This window comes from Pristiophorus japonicus, chromosome 4, assembly GCF_044704955.1.
Source record: "Pristiophorus japonicus isolate sPriJap1 chromosome 4, sPriJap1.hap1, whole genome shotgun sequence".
NCBI classification, from domain to species: domain Eukaryota; kingdom Metazoa; phylum Chordata; class Chondrichthyes; family Pristiophoridae; genus Pristiophorus; species Pristiophorus japonicus.
Window position 1 is genome coordinate 13917082 of NC_091980.1, and position 16342 is coordinate 13933423.

The 16342-nt window shown below is 42.8% G+C and overlaps 1 protein-coding gene across 1 annotated transcript in view; it reads right to left on the reverse strand.

Moving 5' to 3' along the window:
• LOC139262844 (protein diaphanous homolog 1-like) overlaps positions 1-16342 on the reverse strand; it is a 460427-nt gene that overhangs the window by 335051 nt on the left and 109034 nt on the right. Inside the window, exons 3-4 of the mRNA XM_070878024.1 lie at positions 7888-8040; positions 5087-5188 (exon numbers count right to left, since the gene is read on the reverse strand). Of these exons, the coding sequence (XP_070734125.1) occupies positions 5087-5188; positions 7888-8040 (255 nt within the window). The remainder of the gene's footprint in view (positions 1-5086; positions 5189-7887; positions 8041-16342) is intronic.

Genomic DNA, 16342 nt, shown 5'->3' on the forward strand with positions numbered 1-16342 from the left:
AGAAAGACTTCGTCCAGGTTGAACAACTGAGGGAGGCAGAATTTAACAGAGCAGGATTTAATGTTGCTTCTATTTTAACCAGAAGTACGCATCAGCCACTTTACTCATTGAGGTATCCCTAGCTTTTGGTGGCTGGGTTACAAAAGTAAGTATTGAATTGACTTGCTCAATATTTTAAAAGGCAAACATTCTTTAATAAAGCAGTATGACCTCAGTACATAACTAAGAGTACAAAAGAATGTCCACTCAACTCTTGGGAACCAAAATGACAACCAATGGCTATTTGACAAATCTTTGGCTGAACACTGCACTAAGCTCAGAAGAGGAGCCCAATTGGCTCCTAGTTAAACAACGCCACGATTTCAAAATTCTCATCCTGGTTTACAAATCACTCAATGGACTTGCCCCTTCCTATCTCTAATCATTTTCAGCCTCACAATCCCACAAGATATCTGCGCTCCTCAAATTCTGGCCTCTTGAACATCACTCATTATAACTGCTCAATCATCGGTGGCCGTGCCTTCAGTTGCCTGGGCCCTAAGCTCCGGAACTTCCTCCCCAAACCTCTACCTCTCTTTCCTCCTTTAAAACGCTCGTTAAAACCTCCCTCTTTAAACAAGCTTTTGATCATCTCCCTTAATTTCTTGTGGCTCGGTGTCAAATTTACCTGTTTGTCTGTAACACTGTTGTGAAGCGCCTTGGGACGTTTTACTACATTGAAGGCGCTATATAAATAAAAGTTATTATGTCTTACCATTTAAAAAGTCAACCAATCACCTTTAACTTGTGTGCATGTTCTTTTCCCTTCCCAGAGTTGTATAATTGTAAGGAAGCTATGTGTACGGCCAGTAATAAAATTATTTGCTAAGAGTTTTAAAATTCAGTACCTTTTTTCCTACATTAACCAAATAGTCGCCGATTCTTCCTCTACAATAGCTGTGAAATGAGCAGAGTTGGTGAACTAAAGGGCAGGAACAATCAGTGCTCAATTCCCCAGTACCAGGAGCTGTCCTCTTGCAAATGATCTTCCTAAAAAAGACTGGTCTGTGCTTAAGATTAGGAAGGTTACTGCTGGACAATGGTATATTTTCCCTCTAGTTTGGCACCTTTTCCTTCATCAAGCACATCACACTAGATTCAGATTAAAGTCCTCTTTATCCTCAAGGTATATTAATCCCAACCCTAGACAAACAATCCCCATTTAACCTGGATGCATCTTTCCATTTCTCATCCTACAATTCCTGAGTGAGACCATCCCATTCCCAACCTCTCTTTCCTCGCTGAGAAATGTAATGTCGCCTCCCAAATAATTGGCCACCTATCTCGCAACTCCATGTTTGAATCTCTGACCCTGCCATAGAGCTGAAACGGCACCATTCAAGTTAAAAATGGCACCCTCTGTGACTGGACGGTGGTGCATTATCCATCTTCAACCTCTCTGTAGCCTTTGACTAGGTCAACCACACCATCCTCCTCCAACACCTTGCCTTTACTATCCAGCTTAATGGGACTGCCCTTACTTGGTTCTATTCTTACCTATCTGCTCATAGCCTAACCATCTCCAGTAATGGCTTCTCTTCACATCCCTGCATCATTACCTCTGGAGACTCCCCCCCCCAAGGATCCATCCTTGGCTCACTCTGCATCTTTATTTATATGCTGCTATTTGATGATATCATCCAAAGATGCGGGTTCAACTTCCACATATACGCTGGTGTCCCCAAGCTCTACCTCTCCAGCACCTCTCTCAACCCTTCATCTGACTCCTTGATGTCAGACCATCTGATCTTGGTTGAACCGCTATTTCCTCCAGTTAAACATTAGGAAGACCAAAGCCATTGTCTTCAGCGCCCCCGGTCACAAATTCTGCACTCTCGGCACCGGCCATTGTCTCAGGCTGAACCAGACTGTTCGCAACCGCAGTGTGCTAATCGACTCCGAGCCAAGCTTCCGATCCCATAATCTCTCCATCTCAAAGACCAACTGATTCCACCTCCGTAACATCACCAGTCTCAGACTTTGCCTCATCCCATCCATACCAGTGTGACCTGCGAACTCAACTATTCCAATACTCTCCTGGCCGGCCTCCGATGCTTCACACTCTGTAAAAATCAGCTCAGCCAAAGCTCTGCTACCCCTTTCCTATCAAGCACAAAGTCCCACTCAGCCAACACTGCTGCCCTCACTGACTACATTGGCCCCTGATCGCCTAATGCCTTCAATTTAAATTTCTGATCCTCCTGTTAAAAAAAAAATAGCTTCACAGCCTCACCAACTGCTATGTCTGTAAATTCCTCCAGCCCTCCAACCCCTCCCCAGAACTCTCCGTTCCTGACTTTGGCCTTTTAAGCATCTACCCTCCACCCCCCACATTGAACCTTCAGCCATCTAGGCCCTAAAATCTGGAATTCTCAGTGGGTAGCACTCTTGCCTCGGAGTCAGAAAAAAATCTAGGCCGACACTCCAGTGCGGTGCTGAGGGAGTACTGCACTGTCGGAGCTACTGTCTTTCAGATGAAACATGAAACCAAGGTCCTGTCTGCTCTCTCAAATGGACGTAAAAGATCCCATGGCACTATTTCGAAGAACAGGGGAGGTATCCCTGGTGTCCTGGCCAATATTTCTTCCTCAATTAACATAACAAAAAAAAAGAGATTATCTGTTCATTATCACATTGTTGTTTGTGGGAGCTTGCTTGTGCACAAATTGGCTGCCGCGTTTCCCACTTTACAACAGTGACTACACTCCAAAGGTACTTCATTGGTTGTAAAGCGCTTTGAGACGTCCGGTGGTCATGAAAGGTGCTATATAAATCCAAGTCTGTCTTTCTTCTTTCTAAAATGTTTTGCCCCTCCACCTCCCTCTACTCATTTGGGATCATCCTTGAAACCCATCTGTTTGAGCAAGCTTTTTGGTCATGCCTCCTGCTTTCGCTCGACGTTCATTTTTGTTTGATCTGTGAGATGGTTTTCCTACGTTAAACGTGCAATATAAATGTATTTTGTCGTATTCTTCAGGCAGACGTCAATCAATTATTAAAGGTAATTGTAGGAGTAACTGCAACAAGACCTCCCACCAAGCAACTAAATGTTAATTAATGTTGGAGACTAACATGTCCACACATTGGTAATGAGCTAAATTAACTTATGTGCGGACATCCCTCTGAAAAGCAGATAAATCACAAGTTTAAGGAAAACTTTTGAATACATCACACAGTGCAAAAAAACAGGATCCTAAAGTGTATCTTAAATGAAGTTATGACATGACGCATAAGTTGAGAAATCTTTTTGTTAGGTTATGATTGACCTCCAACCACCACAACCATCTTCCTTTATGCTAGGTATGACTCCTGCCAGTGGAGAGTTTTCCCCGATTCCCATTGACTTCAGTTTTACTCGGGCTCCTTGGTTCCACACTCAGTCAAATGTTGCCTTGATGTCAAGGGCAGTCACTCTCACCTCACCCCTAGAATTCAACTCTTTGGTCCATTTTTGGACCAAGGCTATTTACAATATTCATGAATGATTTAGATGAAGGAATTGAATGTAATATCTCCAAGTTTGCAGATGACACTAAGCTGGGTGGCAGTGTGAGCTGTGAGGAGGATGCCAAGAGGCTGGAGGGTGACTTGGACAGGTTAGGTGAGTGGGCAACTGCCTGGCAGATGCAGTATGATGTAGATAAATGTGAGGTTATCCACTTTGGTGGCAAAAACACAAAGGCAGAATATCATCTGAATGAAGACAGATTAGGAAAAGGGGAGGTGCAACGAGACCTGGGTGTCATGGTACATCAGTCATCGAAAGTTGGCATGCAGGTAGTGAAGAAGGCAAATGGCATCTTGGCCTTCATAGCAAGAGGATTTAAGTATAGGAGAAGGGAGGTTTTACTGCAGTTGTACAGGGTCTTGGTGAGGCCACACCTTGAATATTTTGTGTACAGTTTTGGTCTCCTAATCTGAGGAAGGACATTCTTGCTATTGAGGGAGTGCAGCGAAGGTTCACCAGACTGATTCCTGGGATGGCAGGACTGACATATCAGGAGAGACTGGATCAACTAGGCTTACGTTCACTGGAAGTTAGAAGAATGAGGGGATCTCATAGAAACATATAAAATTCTGACGGGATTGGACAGGTTAGATGCGGGAAGAATGGTCCCGATGTTGGGGAAGTTCAGAACCAGGGGTCACAGTCTAAGAATAAGGGGTAAGCCATTTAGGACCGAGATGAGGAGAAACTTCTTCATTCAGAGAATAGTGAACCTGTGGAATTCTCTACCACAGAAAGTTGTTGCGGCCAGTTCGTTAGATATATTTAAAAGGGAGTTAGATGTGGCCCTTATGGTTAAAGGGATCAAGGGGTATGGAGAGAAAGCAGGAATGAGGTACTGAATGGTGGTGCAGGCTCTAAGGGCCGAATACCTACTCCTGTACCTATTTTCTATGTTTCTATGTAATGAGGTCTGAGGCCGAGTGGTCCTGGCGGAACCCAAACTGGACATCTGGTGAGCAGATTATTGGTGAGTAAGTGCTGCTTGATAGCACTGTTGATGAAAAAATCCATTGGCAGGACATGCGCAGTTCTCGCTCAGGACAACATCCCCAGCATCAAAGCATTGACCACACTTGCTCAGCTCCAATGGATGGGCCCGTCTGCATGCCCAATATTAGACTCCCAAAACAAGCGAGCCCTAGCTGGGCAGAGGAAACACTTCAAGGACACTCTCAAAGCCTCCTTGAAAAAGTGCAACATCCCCACCGACACCTGGGAATCCCTGGCCTAAGACCACTCAAGATGGAGGAGAAGAATCCGGGAAGGTAGAGTCTGTTTGCCGGGAGCATGCGGAAGCCAAGCGCAAACAGCGGAAGGAGCGCACGACAACTCAAGCACCCCACCCACCCGTCCCTCCAACGACCGTCTGCCCCACCTGTGACAGAGACTGTAGATCCCGGATTGGATTCAGTCACCTGAGAACTCATTAGTGTGGAAACAAGTCATCCTCGACTCCCGAGGGACTGCCTAAGAAGAAATAATTAGAATTCACAGAACCTCAAGTTCAATATTGGTTAGGAGTGGTACAGTACTTACAGCTTTGGAGGTATGCAGATACTGTGAAACCATTTCTCTTTTTATCATTATATCTTTGTTTCTCAATGGCCGTTGTTTTTCTTCATTTAGATTCATGTCAAGCTATCAAAAGATAAAGAATAAAGATCACAAAATTACTTCTGAATGTAAATTAGCAGTTGGGGTTATTGACATCTAACAATTGTTTCTAACTCAAACTGAGGTTCAATTCGACAGGGCTGACTCCAGCACTTTGCCTGTGGTCAGTACTCATGTGAATCTAGACAGAAAGCATCTTCAGGCTATTCAACAGTAAGAGCATCACTTCCAAGCTTTCATAGAATTTACAGTACAGAAACAGGTCATTCGACCCAACTGATCTATGCTGGCAATTCTGCTCCACACAAACCGCCTCCCACCCTTCATCTAACCCTGCCGGCATAACCTTCTATTCCTTTCTCCCTCATGCTTACATTTATGCTATTCGCCTCAACGAGTGGTAGCAGGTTCCACATTCATTTCATCCAAAGCAAATCTGATTATCACTTTTATTTAGATTTATTTGTCAAACAGCAATATTTATACAATAGAATGAAGGACTGTTACAAGTTTTGGGCCTACGTTATACATTTTCCCAGATCCTGTTCTTGCCAAACCCCAATCAGGAATTGGATCCAAGATCTTCTATGAGGTTCAAGAGTGCACTAGGTGGCCTAAATACCCCGAGTCATCTAAGGCATTCGAATGGTTTGCTTCGAGGCAAATTGAAGCGGAGTTCATGGAATTATAGAACAGTACAGCACAGAAGGACGACGTTCGGCCCATCAAGTCTGTGCCGGCTCTTTCGAACAGCATCCCAGCTAGTTCCACGCTCCTGCTCTTTCCCCATATCCCTGTAATTTTTAATCTTTCAACATATTTATCCAATTCCGTTTTGAGGGCTGCCATTGAATCAGTTTCCACCACCCTATCAGGCACTGCATTCCAAATCCTAACCATTCGCTGCGTAAAAAAGTTTTCCCTCATGTCACTATTGGTTCTTTTTTTGCCAATCACCTTAAATCAGTGCCCTCTGGTTATTGACCCTTCAGACATTGGAAACAGTTTCTCTTTATTTACTCTAAATGCTTCATGATTTTAAACACCTCTATCAAATCTCCTCACATCTAGTACACTAGCAATTTGTAGCTGAACTTGTCTTGCAATATAAATTAATGAGCCGTAATTTTCGGCCCCGACGGGTGCATACGAGGTGTGCACGCACTCATAGGAGTCAGGCAAGTTCCGGGTTTAGGTATGCGCTGTAACCCGGAACTTGCGATCAGTCAAGCATTCTCGTGACAGATCGTACGCATCCCCGGGAAAAGGGCATTGGCAGGCAAAGAGGTGTTCTGACCAGAGAAAGTCTGGAAAAGCAGGCATAAGACCTGAGCATTAATGGACCTGATGGTCTTTTTCCAGCCTTTTCACATGTTCTGCTAGCGCAAGTTTAATAAAACATAAAAATTGTACTTTATCAATAATTTATGCATTATAAACCCTGTGCAATAAGGCAGGTTTATTTTTAGCCCTGCCAAAACATGCAAGTTTATTTTTCAAAAAAATACATTTTTATTTTAAATATTTAATTAAATCCCATTTTAATTAATTTTAAATATGTGATGACTTTTTAATTTATTTATTTGATGTCTAGATGTATTTTTGATGTGAACACCGTTCATGCTTCTAGGCTTTCCGTACATACGGAATTCCCATAAGCATGAATGGGGATTCCCTGCTTTGATTGGTTGGACTGGCCCACGTGATCCCAGGGGCGCTTGCGAACCGCTTGCACCCTGGAATACGTGGGCTTCTACGCATAAAAGCCAAGGAGCGCAAGTCTCCGTGGATTCTGAGGCAGACGGGATTTTTTGCTGGTCGGAAGTCTCTGACCGCAAATTCAGCCCTATTATATTAAAAGGGATGTCTTTTAACATAAAATAAGAACATGTGCAAAGGTTGGAAAAAGACCATCAGGCCCATTAATGCTCACCCTATCTGCAAGTTGATACATGAGAACATAAGAACTAGGAGCAGGAGTAGACCATTTAGCCCCTCGAGTCTGCTCCACCATTCAAGATCATGGCTGATCTGATCTTGGCCTCAACTCCTCTTTCCAGCCTGCTCCCCACAACCCTCGACTCCCTTATCATTCAAAAATCTGTATCTCCACCTTAAATACATTCAATGACCCAGCCTCCACAGCTAGGGTAGAGAATTCCAAAGATTTACGACCCTCAGAGAAGAAATTCCTCCTCATCTCAGTTTTAAATTGGCGACCCCTTATTCTGAAACTATGCCCCCTAGTTCTAGTGCATCAGCTCCCAAACCCCCAGAGTAAACAAAATAAAAAGGAGATTAAAAACTCTAACCAATTTCAGGAGGGGAAAAAAAAAATCCAGGAAATCCCCGCCAAGGCCACAAGACAATTAAGGAAGCTTCAGGAAACCATGGTTATTCGTGAATCATCACCAAGGGGAATTCAACTAGTTGTTTCCCCAAATACAGAACACTATATTTGTCACTCACAAACTTACCAATTCAAAATGCTGCAAATGCTCTATGGGTCTGTCAGCATGCGGAGAGAGAAAAGACAGGTTAATGTTTCAGGTGGTGAGCCTTGGTGAAGCTATCCGTCTGTACCTCAAACGTCAACCAGTCTTTTTCTCTCGCCTGTGCGCCTCCAGCCTTTAACACTTATTTGAAATTCCAGCTTTTTTTTTTTAAGATTTGAATCTGACCAATATTACACGTTAGGAAAGTCTAACGAGCAAACCACCTACCAACATCTGCTCAAACAGGTCGAGCACCTCTTTATCAGTCAGCGAGATCAGTGCAGAAGAATGAGTTTCGTAAACTGGCGTCGTTGACGGGTGCCTTGCATGAACATATGGCTTCTCCTTCTCCTTCTTCCGTATGCTGGTGAACCGTTCCAGCTGCAAGACAGGGTCGGAAAAGAATCAAACATACTGTCGTTCCCCCTTAGCTGTTTTACAAGTACAGCTTTACACCAAAATCTGTGTCTGTCTGGGTCATCACCAGCAGATCTGTGCGTCACTTTGCTGCCGCCACATTGGTGCAGCTTGTTTCTATCCCTTCTAACTGGTGAGTAAGTGTGAAAAAAATTATACGATACAAACCCCTTTCCCCGAAGTAAATTCTACACAATCATACAATCCAGTAAAAGAAAATGTGAAGCACAACTTCCGTGACAGATCCTTACCCTAACCAACTATGCAACCGTAACATTTATAAAAACACAAAAAAATAAGACAAAACTCAAACTTAAGTATCCCAGCTTCTAATTGCCGTAACTGTCCCGTATTATGGCCCGACACACCTCTCCTGAACACCCAGTTCAATGCCGCACCCAGCCTGCCCAGCTCAGGCCGATATTCAGCAACACATCCCAGAAAGCACATGTGCACAACAAAACTGTTATTCCTTCTCTCTCGACTGACTGTCTTTTGCTCCTAAGAGAAGAAACTAACGTGCCAAATAAAATGCTCCCAGATCACAGCTCCTACCCAGAGTCGTCCTGGATCTCACGCCCGAGCTGGACTAGAAAAAGTGGGAATGTGTAAAGAAATGACATTAAAGAAAGCAGGGGTTAAGGGTAGCTACTCAAGTCTGGCAAAAGATGGGAAGTGGCGTTCCACAAGGATCAGCTCTGGGACCACTGTTCACAATTTATACAGTGCATTTGGACTCGGGGAATCGGAAGCACAATTTCAAAATTTGCGGGTGACACCAAATTGGGGAAGACTGCAACAAAATACAAGAAAATATTAATAAACTTGCAGAATGGGCATGTAATTAACAAATTAATTTCAATATTGTAAGTGAGGTGTTACATTTTGGTAGGAAAAAGGCGGCGGCCACAGACACCTTGGACAATAAGTCTAAATGGGGTAGAGCTGCAAAAGGATCTAGGGGTACAGACACACAAATCACTAGAAGTAGCGACACAGGTTAACAAGGCCGTTAATAAAAAACAAGCACTGGGGTTCATTTTCAGAGGGACAGAGTTGAAAAGCAGAGAAGTTTACATTAAACTTGCATTGAATCTTGGTTAAACCACACTTGGAGTACAGTGTACAGTTCTGGTCTCCATATTATAAAAAGGATAGAGACACTGGAGAAAGTACAAAAAAGTTTCATAAGAATGATACCAGAACTGAGTGGATATACTTATCAGGAAAGGCTGAACAGGCTCGGCCACTTTTTTTTTGAGAAAAGAGAAGGCTGAGGGATGACCTAATAAAGGTCTTAAGCATTATGAAGAGGTTTGATAGGGCAAATGCAGAGGAGACGTTTCCACAAAACTAGGAACCATAAATATAAGATAGTCACTAATAAATCAAGCAGGGAATTCAGGAGAAAAGTCTTTACCCAGAGAGTTTTAATAATGTGGAACTCACTACCACAAGCAGTAGTTGAGGCAAATAGCATAGATGCATTTAAGGGGAAGCTAGATAATTACATGAGGACGAAAGAAATAGAAGGGAATGCTGACAGGGTTTGATGGAGAGATGGGAGGAGGCTCGTGTGGAGCACAAACACTGGCATAGACCAGTTGGGCTGAATGGCCTGTTTCTGTGATATAGACGCGATGTAATTCTATGTATGTAATGAAATTTCATCCCCCATAATGAGACTGAATAATACTAAAATTCTACTGTCCCGACAGCTGATGTTCAGATTGACTGCCATTAAAGCATGGGTATGTATCAAAAGCTATGCCCCACGTTAGATTCTGTGATAATGGATCTGAGAAACTGATAACGTGGATTTATGAAAGGTACATCATACCTGACAAACCTGATTGAATTTTTTGAGGAGGCGTCAGGGGAATGTCTATGGATGTTATCTATATAGACTTCCAGAAGGCATTTAATAAAGTCCCACATAAGAGACTAACTAAAGTAGAAGCCCATGGAATTGAGGACACATTACTGACCTGGTTAGGCAATTGGCTGAGTGGCAGGAGACAGAGAGAAGGTATAATGGAGAGGTACTCTAAATGGCAGGATATGACGAGTGGTGTTCTGTGGGGATCTGTGTTGGGGCCTCAACGCTTCACTGTATTTATTAACGACTTCGTTGATGGCATGGAAAATTATATCCAAATTTGCCAATGACACAGATAGGCGGCATTGTAGGCAGCGTGGATGAAATCTACGATACAATAAACGATAAGGGAGTCGAGGGTTATGGGGAGTGGACAGGGAAGTGGAGTTGAGGCCAAGATCAGATCAGCCATGATCTTAGCGGGGCAGGCTCGAGGGGCCAAATGGCCTACTCCTGCTCCTACTTGTGTTCTTATGGAAGCATAAAATTATCGATATTGATAGATTAAGTGAACGGGCAAAACTGTGGCAAATGGATTGCAATGCAGGCAAATGTGAGGTCATCCACTTTAGACCTAAAAAGGATAGAACAGGGTACTTTCTAAATGGTGAAAAACTAAAAACAGCAGTGGTCCAGAGACTCAGAGGTCCAGGTACATACATCATTAAAATGTCACGAACAGGTAAAAAAAATCAAAAAGGCTAATGGAATGCTGGCCTTTATATCTAGAGGACTAGAATATAAGGGGGTAGAAGTTACGCTGCAGCTCTACAAAGCCCTGGTTAGACCACACCTGGAGTACTGTGAGCAGTTCTGGCCACCACACCTTAGGAAGGATATATTGGCCTTGGAGGGGGTGCAGCGTGGGTTTACCAGAATGATAGCCGGTCTCCAAGTGTTAAGTCACGAGGAGAGTTTACACAAATTAGGGTTGTATTGCCTGGAATTTAGACGGTGAAGGGGTGATCTGTTCAAAGTTCTCAAGATATTAAGGGGAACAGATTGGGTAGATAGAGAGAAATTATTTCCGTTGTTTGGGGAGTCTAGGACTATAGGGGTATAGTCTAAAAATTTGCGCCATTAATTGTTAATTTTAAATCTGAGATCGAAAGATTTTTGCTAGCCAATATGAAACCTAAGCGGGTGAATGGAGTTAGGTCACAGATCAGCCATGATCTCATTGAATGGTGGAACAGGCTCAAGGGCTCAAAGTCCTACTCCTGTTCCTATGTTCCTGCGTGTAAACACCAGCGATGAAGCTACGTCCAATCCCTCTGCCAAGCAGTCAAGACAGTTCCAATCAAATTAAGCAGCAAAACGGATCAAGAGGAAATGGCCATAATTCCACTGTTTCAGATGACTTGCTGGTATCTATTGATTACCTGACTAATAATATTACGCACGCTTTAAGAAAAGATCTTATAATCTCAAGTCTCACAGACACCTAGAATAACCTTGTAGGTGGGCTAAATTTGCCAGTGCTAGCGAGGGTCTGTTCTTTAAAAGGAGCAGTGGGGATTCCAGACAACAAACTTCAACAATGCAGTGCCGTGATATTCATCAGCAAACTGCAGAGACATGTACATTCTGTTCATGGTCGGGGGCGGGGAAGAGGGAGAGGGGGTTGCAGGAATCAAGTCTAAAGGACACAGACCATTTGATGGAAATGATCATTTGCTGAGAACTGGAACAGATCCTCATTTTGTATATATAAAACTAGTGAAACTCCGACGGTGTTATAAGAACACAAGAAATGGGAGCAGGAGTGGACCATACGGCCCTTCGAGCTTGCTCCTCCAGTCAATAAGATCATAGCTGATCTGCTCTTGGCCCCAACTCCACTTTCCTGCCTGTTCCCCATAACCCTGGACTCCCTTATCGTTCAAGAATCTGTCTATCTCCGCCTTGAATATATTCAATGACTCAGGCTTCACAGCTCTCTGGGGTACAGAATTCCAAAGATTCACGACAGAAAAGCAATTTCTCCTCATCTCTGTCTTAAATGGGCGATCCATTATTTTGAAACTATGCTCCCTAGTTCTAGATTTCCCGAGGGGGAAAGATTCTCTCTGCATCCACCTTGTCAAGCCCCCGATTCTGTTTCAATAAGATCACCTCTCATTCTTCTAAACTCCAATGACTCCAGGCCCAATCTTTCCTCATAAGACAACCCCTTCATCCCAGGAATCAACCGATTGAACCTTCTCTGAACTTCCTCCAAAGCAAGTATATCCTTCCTTAAATAGGGAGGCCAAAACGGTACGCAGTACTCTAGGTTTGGTCTCACCCTCTACAATTGTAGCAGGACTTCCCAACCTTTATACTCTATCCCCCTTGCAATAAAGGCCAACATTCCACTTGCCTTCCTAATTACTTGCTGTACCTGAATGCTAACTTTTTGAGTTTCATGTATGAGGAAATCCAGATCCTTCTGTACCACAGCATTCTATAGTCTCTCTCCATTTAAATAATATTTTGCTTTTCTATTATTCCTACCAAAGTGGATAATCTCACATTTTCCCACATTATACTCCATCTACCAAATGTTTTCCCATTCACTTAACCTATCTCTATCCCTTTGCAGACTCTATGTCCTCCTCAGAACTTGCTTTCCCACCTATCTTTGCATCATCAGCAAAATTGGCTACAATACACTCGGTCCCTTCATCCAAGTCATTAATATAGATTACAAATAGTTGAGGACCCAGCACCGATCCAAGTGGCACGCCACTAGTTATTGTTTGCCAACCGGACAATGACCCATTTATCCCGACTCTCTGTTTTCTGTCAGCTCGCCAATCCTTTATCCATGCTAATATATTACCCTCAACACCATGACAGATGTTAGGCTAACTGGTCTATAGTTTCTTGTGTAGTAACTTTTTATGGGGCACCTAATCGCATGTCTTTTGAAAATCCAAATACACCACATCTACTGGTTCCCCTTCATCCACCCTGCTCGTTACATCCTCAAAGGACTCCAATAAATTTGTCAAATATTATTTCCCTTTTATAAAACCATGTTGACTTTGCTTGATTGTGTTATGATTTTCTAAATGTCCTGCTACTACGTCCTTAAGAATTTTCCCAATGACAGATGTTAGGCTAACTGGTCTATAGTTTCCTGCTTTCTATCTCCCTCCTTTTTTTAAAAAATAGGGGCGTTACATTTGCAGTTTTCCAATCCGCTGGGACCTTTCCCAAATCCACGGAATTTTGGAAGATTACAACCAATGCATCCACTATCTCCGCAGCCACTTCTTTTAAGACCGTAGGATGCAGGCCATCAGGTCCAGGGGACTTGTCCACCCTTTAGTCCCTTTAGTTTGCCTTGTACTTTTTCTCTAGTGATAATGATTGTTTTAATTTTCTCTCCTTCCTTTTACCCTCTTTTTCTACTATTATTGGGATGCTTTGAGTGTCTTCTACAGTGAAGAGAGATGCAAAATATTTGGTCAAAATGTCTGTCATTTCTTTGTTCCTGTTATTAATTCCCCAGTCTCATCCTCGAATGGACCAACATATACTTTAGCTACTCTCTTCCTTTTTATATACTTGTAGAAGCCCTTACTGTGTTTTTTATATTTCTTGTCAGTTTACTCTCTCTCTATCTTCTCTCTATTATTTTCTTAGTTGTTCTTTGCTAGTTTCTAAAACGTTGCCAATCTTCTGGTCAATGTATGCCTTTTCTTTCAATTTGATACCATTCTTAACATTCTTAGTTAGCCACGGATGTCTTTCTCAATGCAATGTATCTTCGTTGAGAATTATGAACTATCTGCTTAAATGTCCGCCACTACTTATCTACTGTCTTGCCTTTTCATCTATTTTCCCAGTGCACTTTAGCCAACTCTGTCTTCATACCTTAGTAATTGCCTTTATTTAAGTTCAGTACATTAGTTTGAGACCCAAGTTTCTCAACCTCAAACTGAATGTGAAATTCTATTATATTATGATCACTCTTCCCTAGAGGACCTTTTACAATGAGATTAATTAATCCTATCTCATTACACATTGCCAAATTTAAAATTGCCTGCTCCCTGGTTGGTTCCACAACGTATTCTCAGAAACCGTGCTGAATACCCTGTGAATTCATCCTCAAGGCTACCTTTGCCAATTTGCTTTGTCCAATCTATATGAAGATTAAAATCGCCCATGATTATTGCCGTACCTTTCTTACAAGCCTCCATTATTTCTTTATTTATACTCTGTCAAACAGTGTAGCTACTGTTAGGGGACCTAAAGACGACTCCCACCAGTGACCTTTTTTTTTTCCCCCCTTGTGATTTCTTATCTCCACCCAAACTGATTCTACATCTTGATCTTACGAGCCTAGATCATTTCTCACTACTGGACTGATCTCATCCTTTAAGCTACCCTACCTCCTTTTCCTTTCTGCCTATTCTTTCGAAATGTCAAATACCCCTGAATATTCAGTTCCCAGCCTTGGTCACCCTATAACCACGTCTCTGTAATGACCATCAGATCAGACCCATTTATTTCTATTTGTACCGTCAATTCATCGATCTCGTTACAAATGCTTCATGCATTCAAATAAAGAGCTTTCAATTTTGTCTTTTTACCATCTTTCCCTACTCTGCCTCTATTTGCTGGTGCATTCTTATGTTTGTGCCCTCTGTCCCTTCCTGTCACACGCTGGTCATCATTACCCCTATCGCTACCCTGCACTATTGCCTTGTTCTGTCTCTTTAACTTTCTAAATTTCCCCTCACTTGAACCCTGCCCCCCCCCACTATTTAGTTTCAAGCCCTATCTACAGCCCTAGTTATTTGATTCGCCAGTTCCCAGCACGGTCTAAGTGAGAGATTCATGGAGAGTTGCAGAATATGGTAGAAGTTCAGTATGTGTTATACAGAGAAATGGAGAGATCAGGCAGTAACCAAATTTGGAAGGAATTAATGAATTGAGAGCTGTGCACTCAGAATCCCTTTTTTCAATTAAATCAGAAAAAACATTATACACTAAAATTGGCTGCAATAACCCATTTCAAAAAAATTTTAAATTCCTACTGGAAATTGCTAGGAAATATTAAGTATTGATTTAGGGGAGGATAGCAAAGTGGATTAAACACTGGTTAGAAGGGAGAAAGCAAGAAGGAGTTGAGGGCATTTTTCCATCGTGTTGGAATGGGAGTGATGTCACACAGGGTTCAGTTCTGAGGCCACTTAAGATTTGGATATAGGCCTCGAGCGACTGCTGTGGGGATTTGAAGATGATACCAGAATAAGAGGCATAGTTAATTCTTTAGAAGACCAAAGAAAGCTGTGAAGGGATATTGATCAGACGGGAGAAATGGGCCAAACAGTGGCAGATGGAATTCAAAACAGCATGGAATTTGGAAATACTTTGTGACCAATGACCCCACATTTTTTTTTGGGGGGGGATGGCCTGTCTTCTAAGAGTCTGGATGGCCCATTCACAGTTTTGCGCATGTGCAAAACTTAACATTGAAAAATCCGGTCCCGGGCTGCACAGGACCAGTAGAGAGCCGTGCAGCTTATAGGGAACGTTGCTTGCGACAGGTGTTGGTGATTGGTTGGGAGGTAGGAGACAAAACGTTGGGATAAAAGGAATGTGTCATGGGCGGGATGTGATAAAGTGGTGTTCATAGAATCATAGAAATTTACAGCACGCAAGGAGGCCATTTCGACCCATTGTGTCCGTGCCGGCCAACAAAGCTACCCAGCCTAATCCCACTTTCCAGCTCTTGGTCCATAGCCCTGTAGCTTACGGCACTTCAAGTGCACATCCAAGTGCTTTTTAAATGTGGTGAGTGTTTCTGCCTCTACCACCCTTTCAGGCAGTGAGTTCCAGACCCCCACCACCCTCTGGATGAAGAAATTTCACATCACATCTCCTCTAAACCTCCTACCAATTACTTTAAATATATGCTCCATGGTTGTTCAACCCTCTGCTAAGGGAAACAGGTCCTTCCTATTCACTCAATCTAGGACCCTCATAATCTTATATACCTCAATAAGGTCTTCCCTCAGCCTCCTCTGTTCCAACGAAAACAAACCCAGCCTATCCAATCTTTCCTCATAGCTAAAATTCTTGAGTCTACGTAACATCCTCGTAAATTTCCTCTTCTTGTGCAATCACTTCTTTCCTGTAATGTGGTGACCAGAACTGCACTCAGTACTCTAGCTACAGCCTAACTAGTTTTATAGAGTTCAAGCCTAACCTCTGTGCTCTTGTATTAACATAGAAAGGTGCAGCATTATCATTCGGCCCTTCGAGCCTGCACCACCATTCAATAAGATCATAGCTGATCATCACCTCAGTACTCCTTTCCTGCTTTCTCTCCATACCCCTTGATCGCTTTAGCCGTAAGAGCCATATCGAACTCCCTCTTGAATATATCTA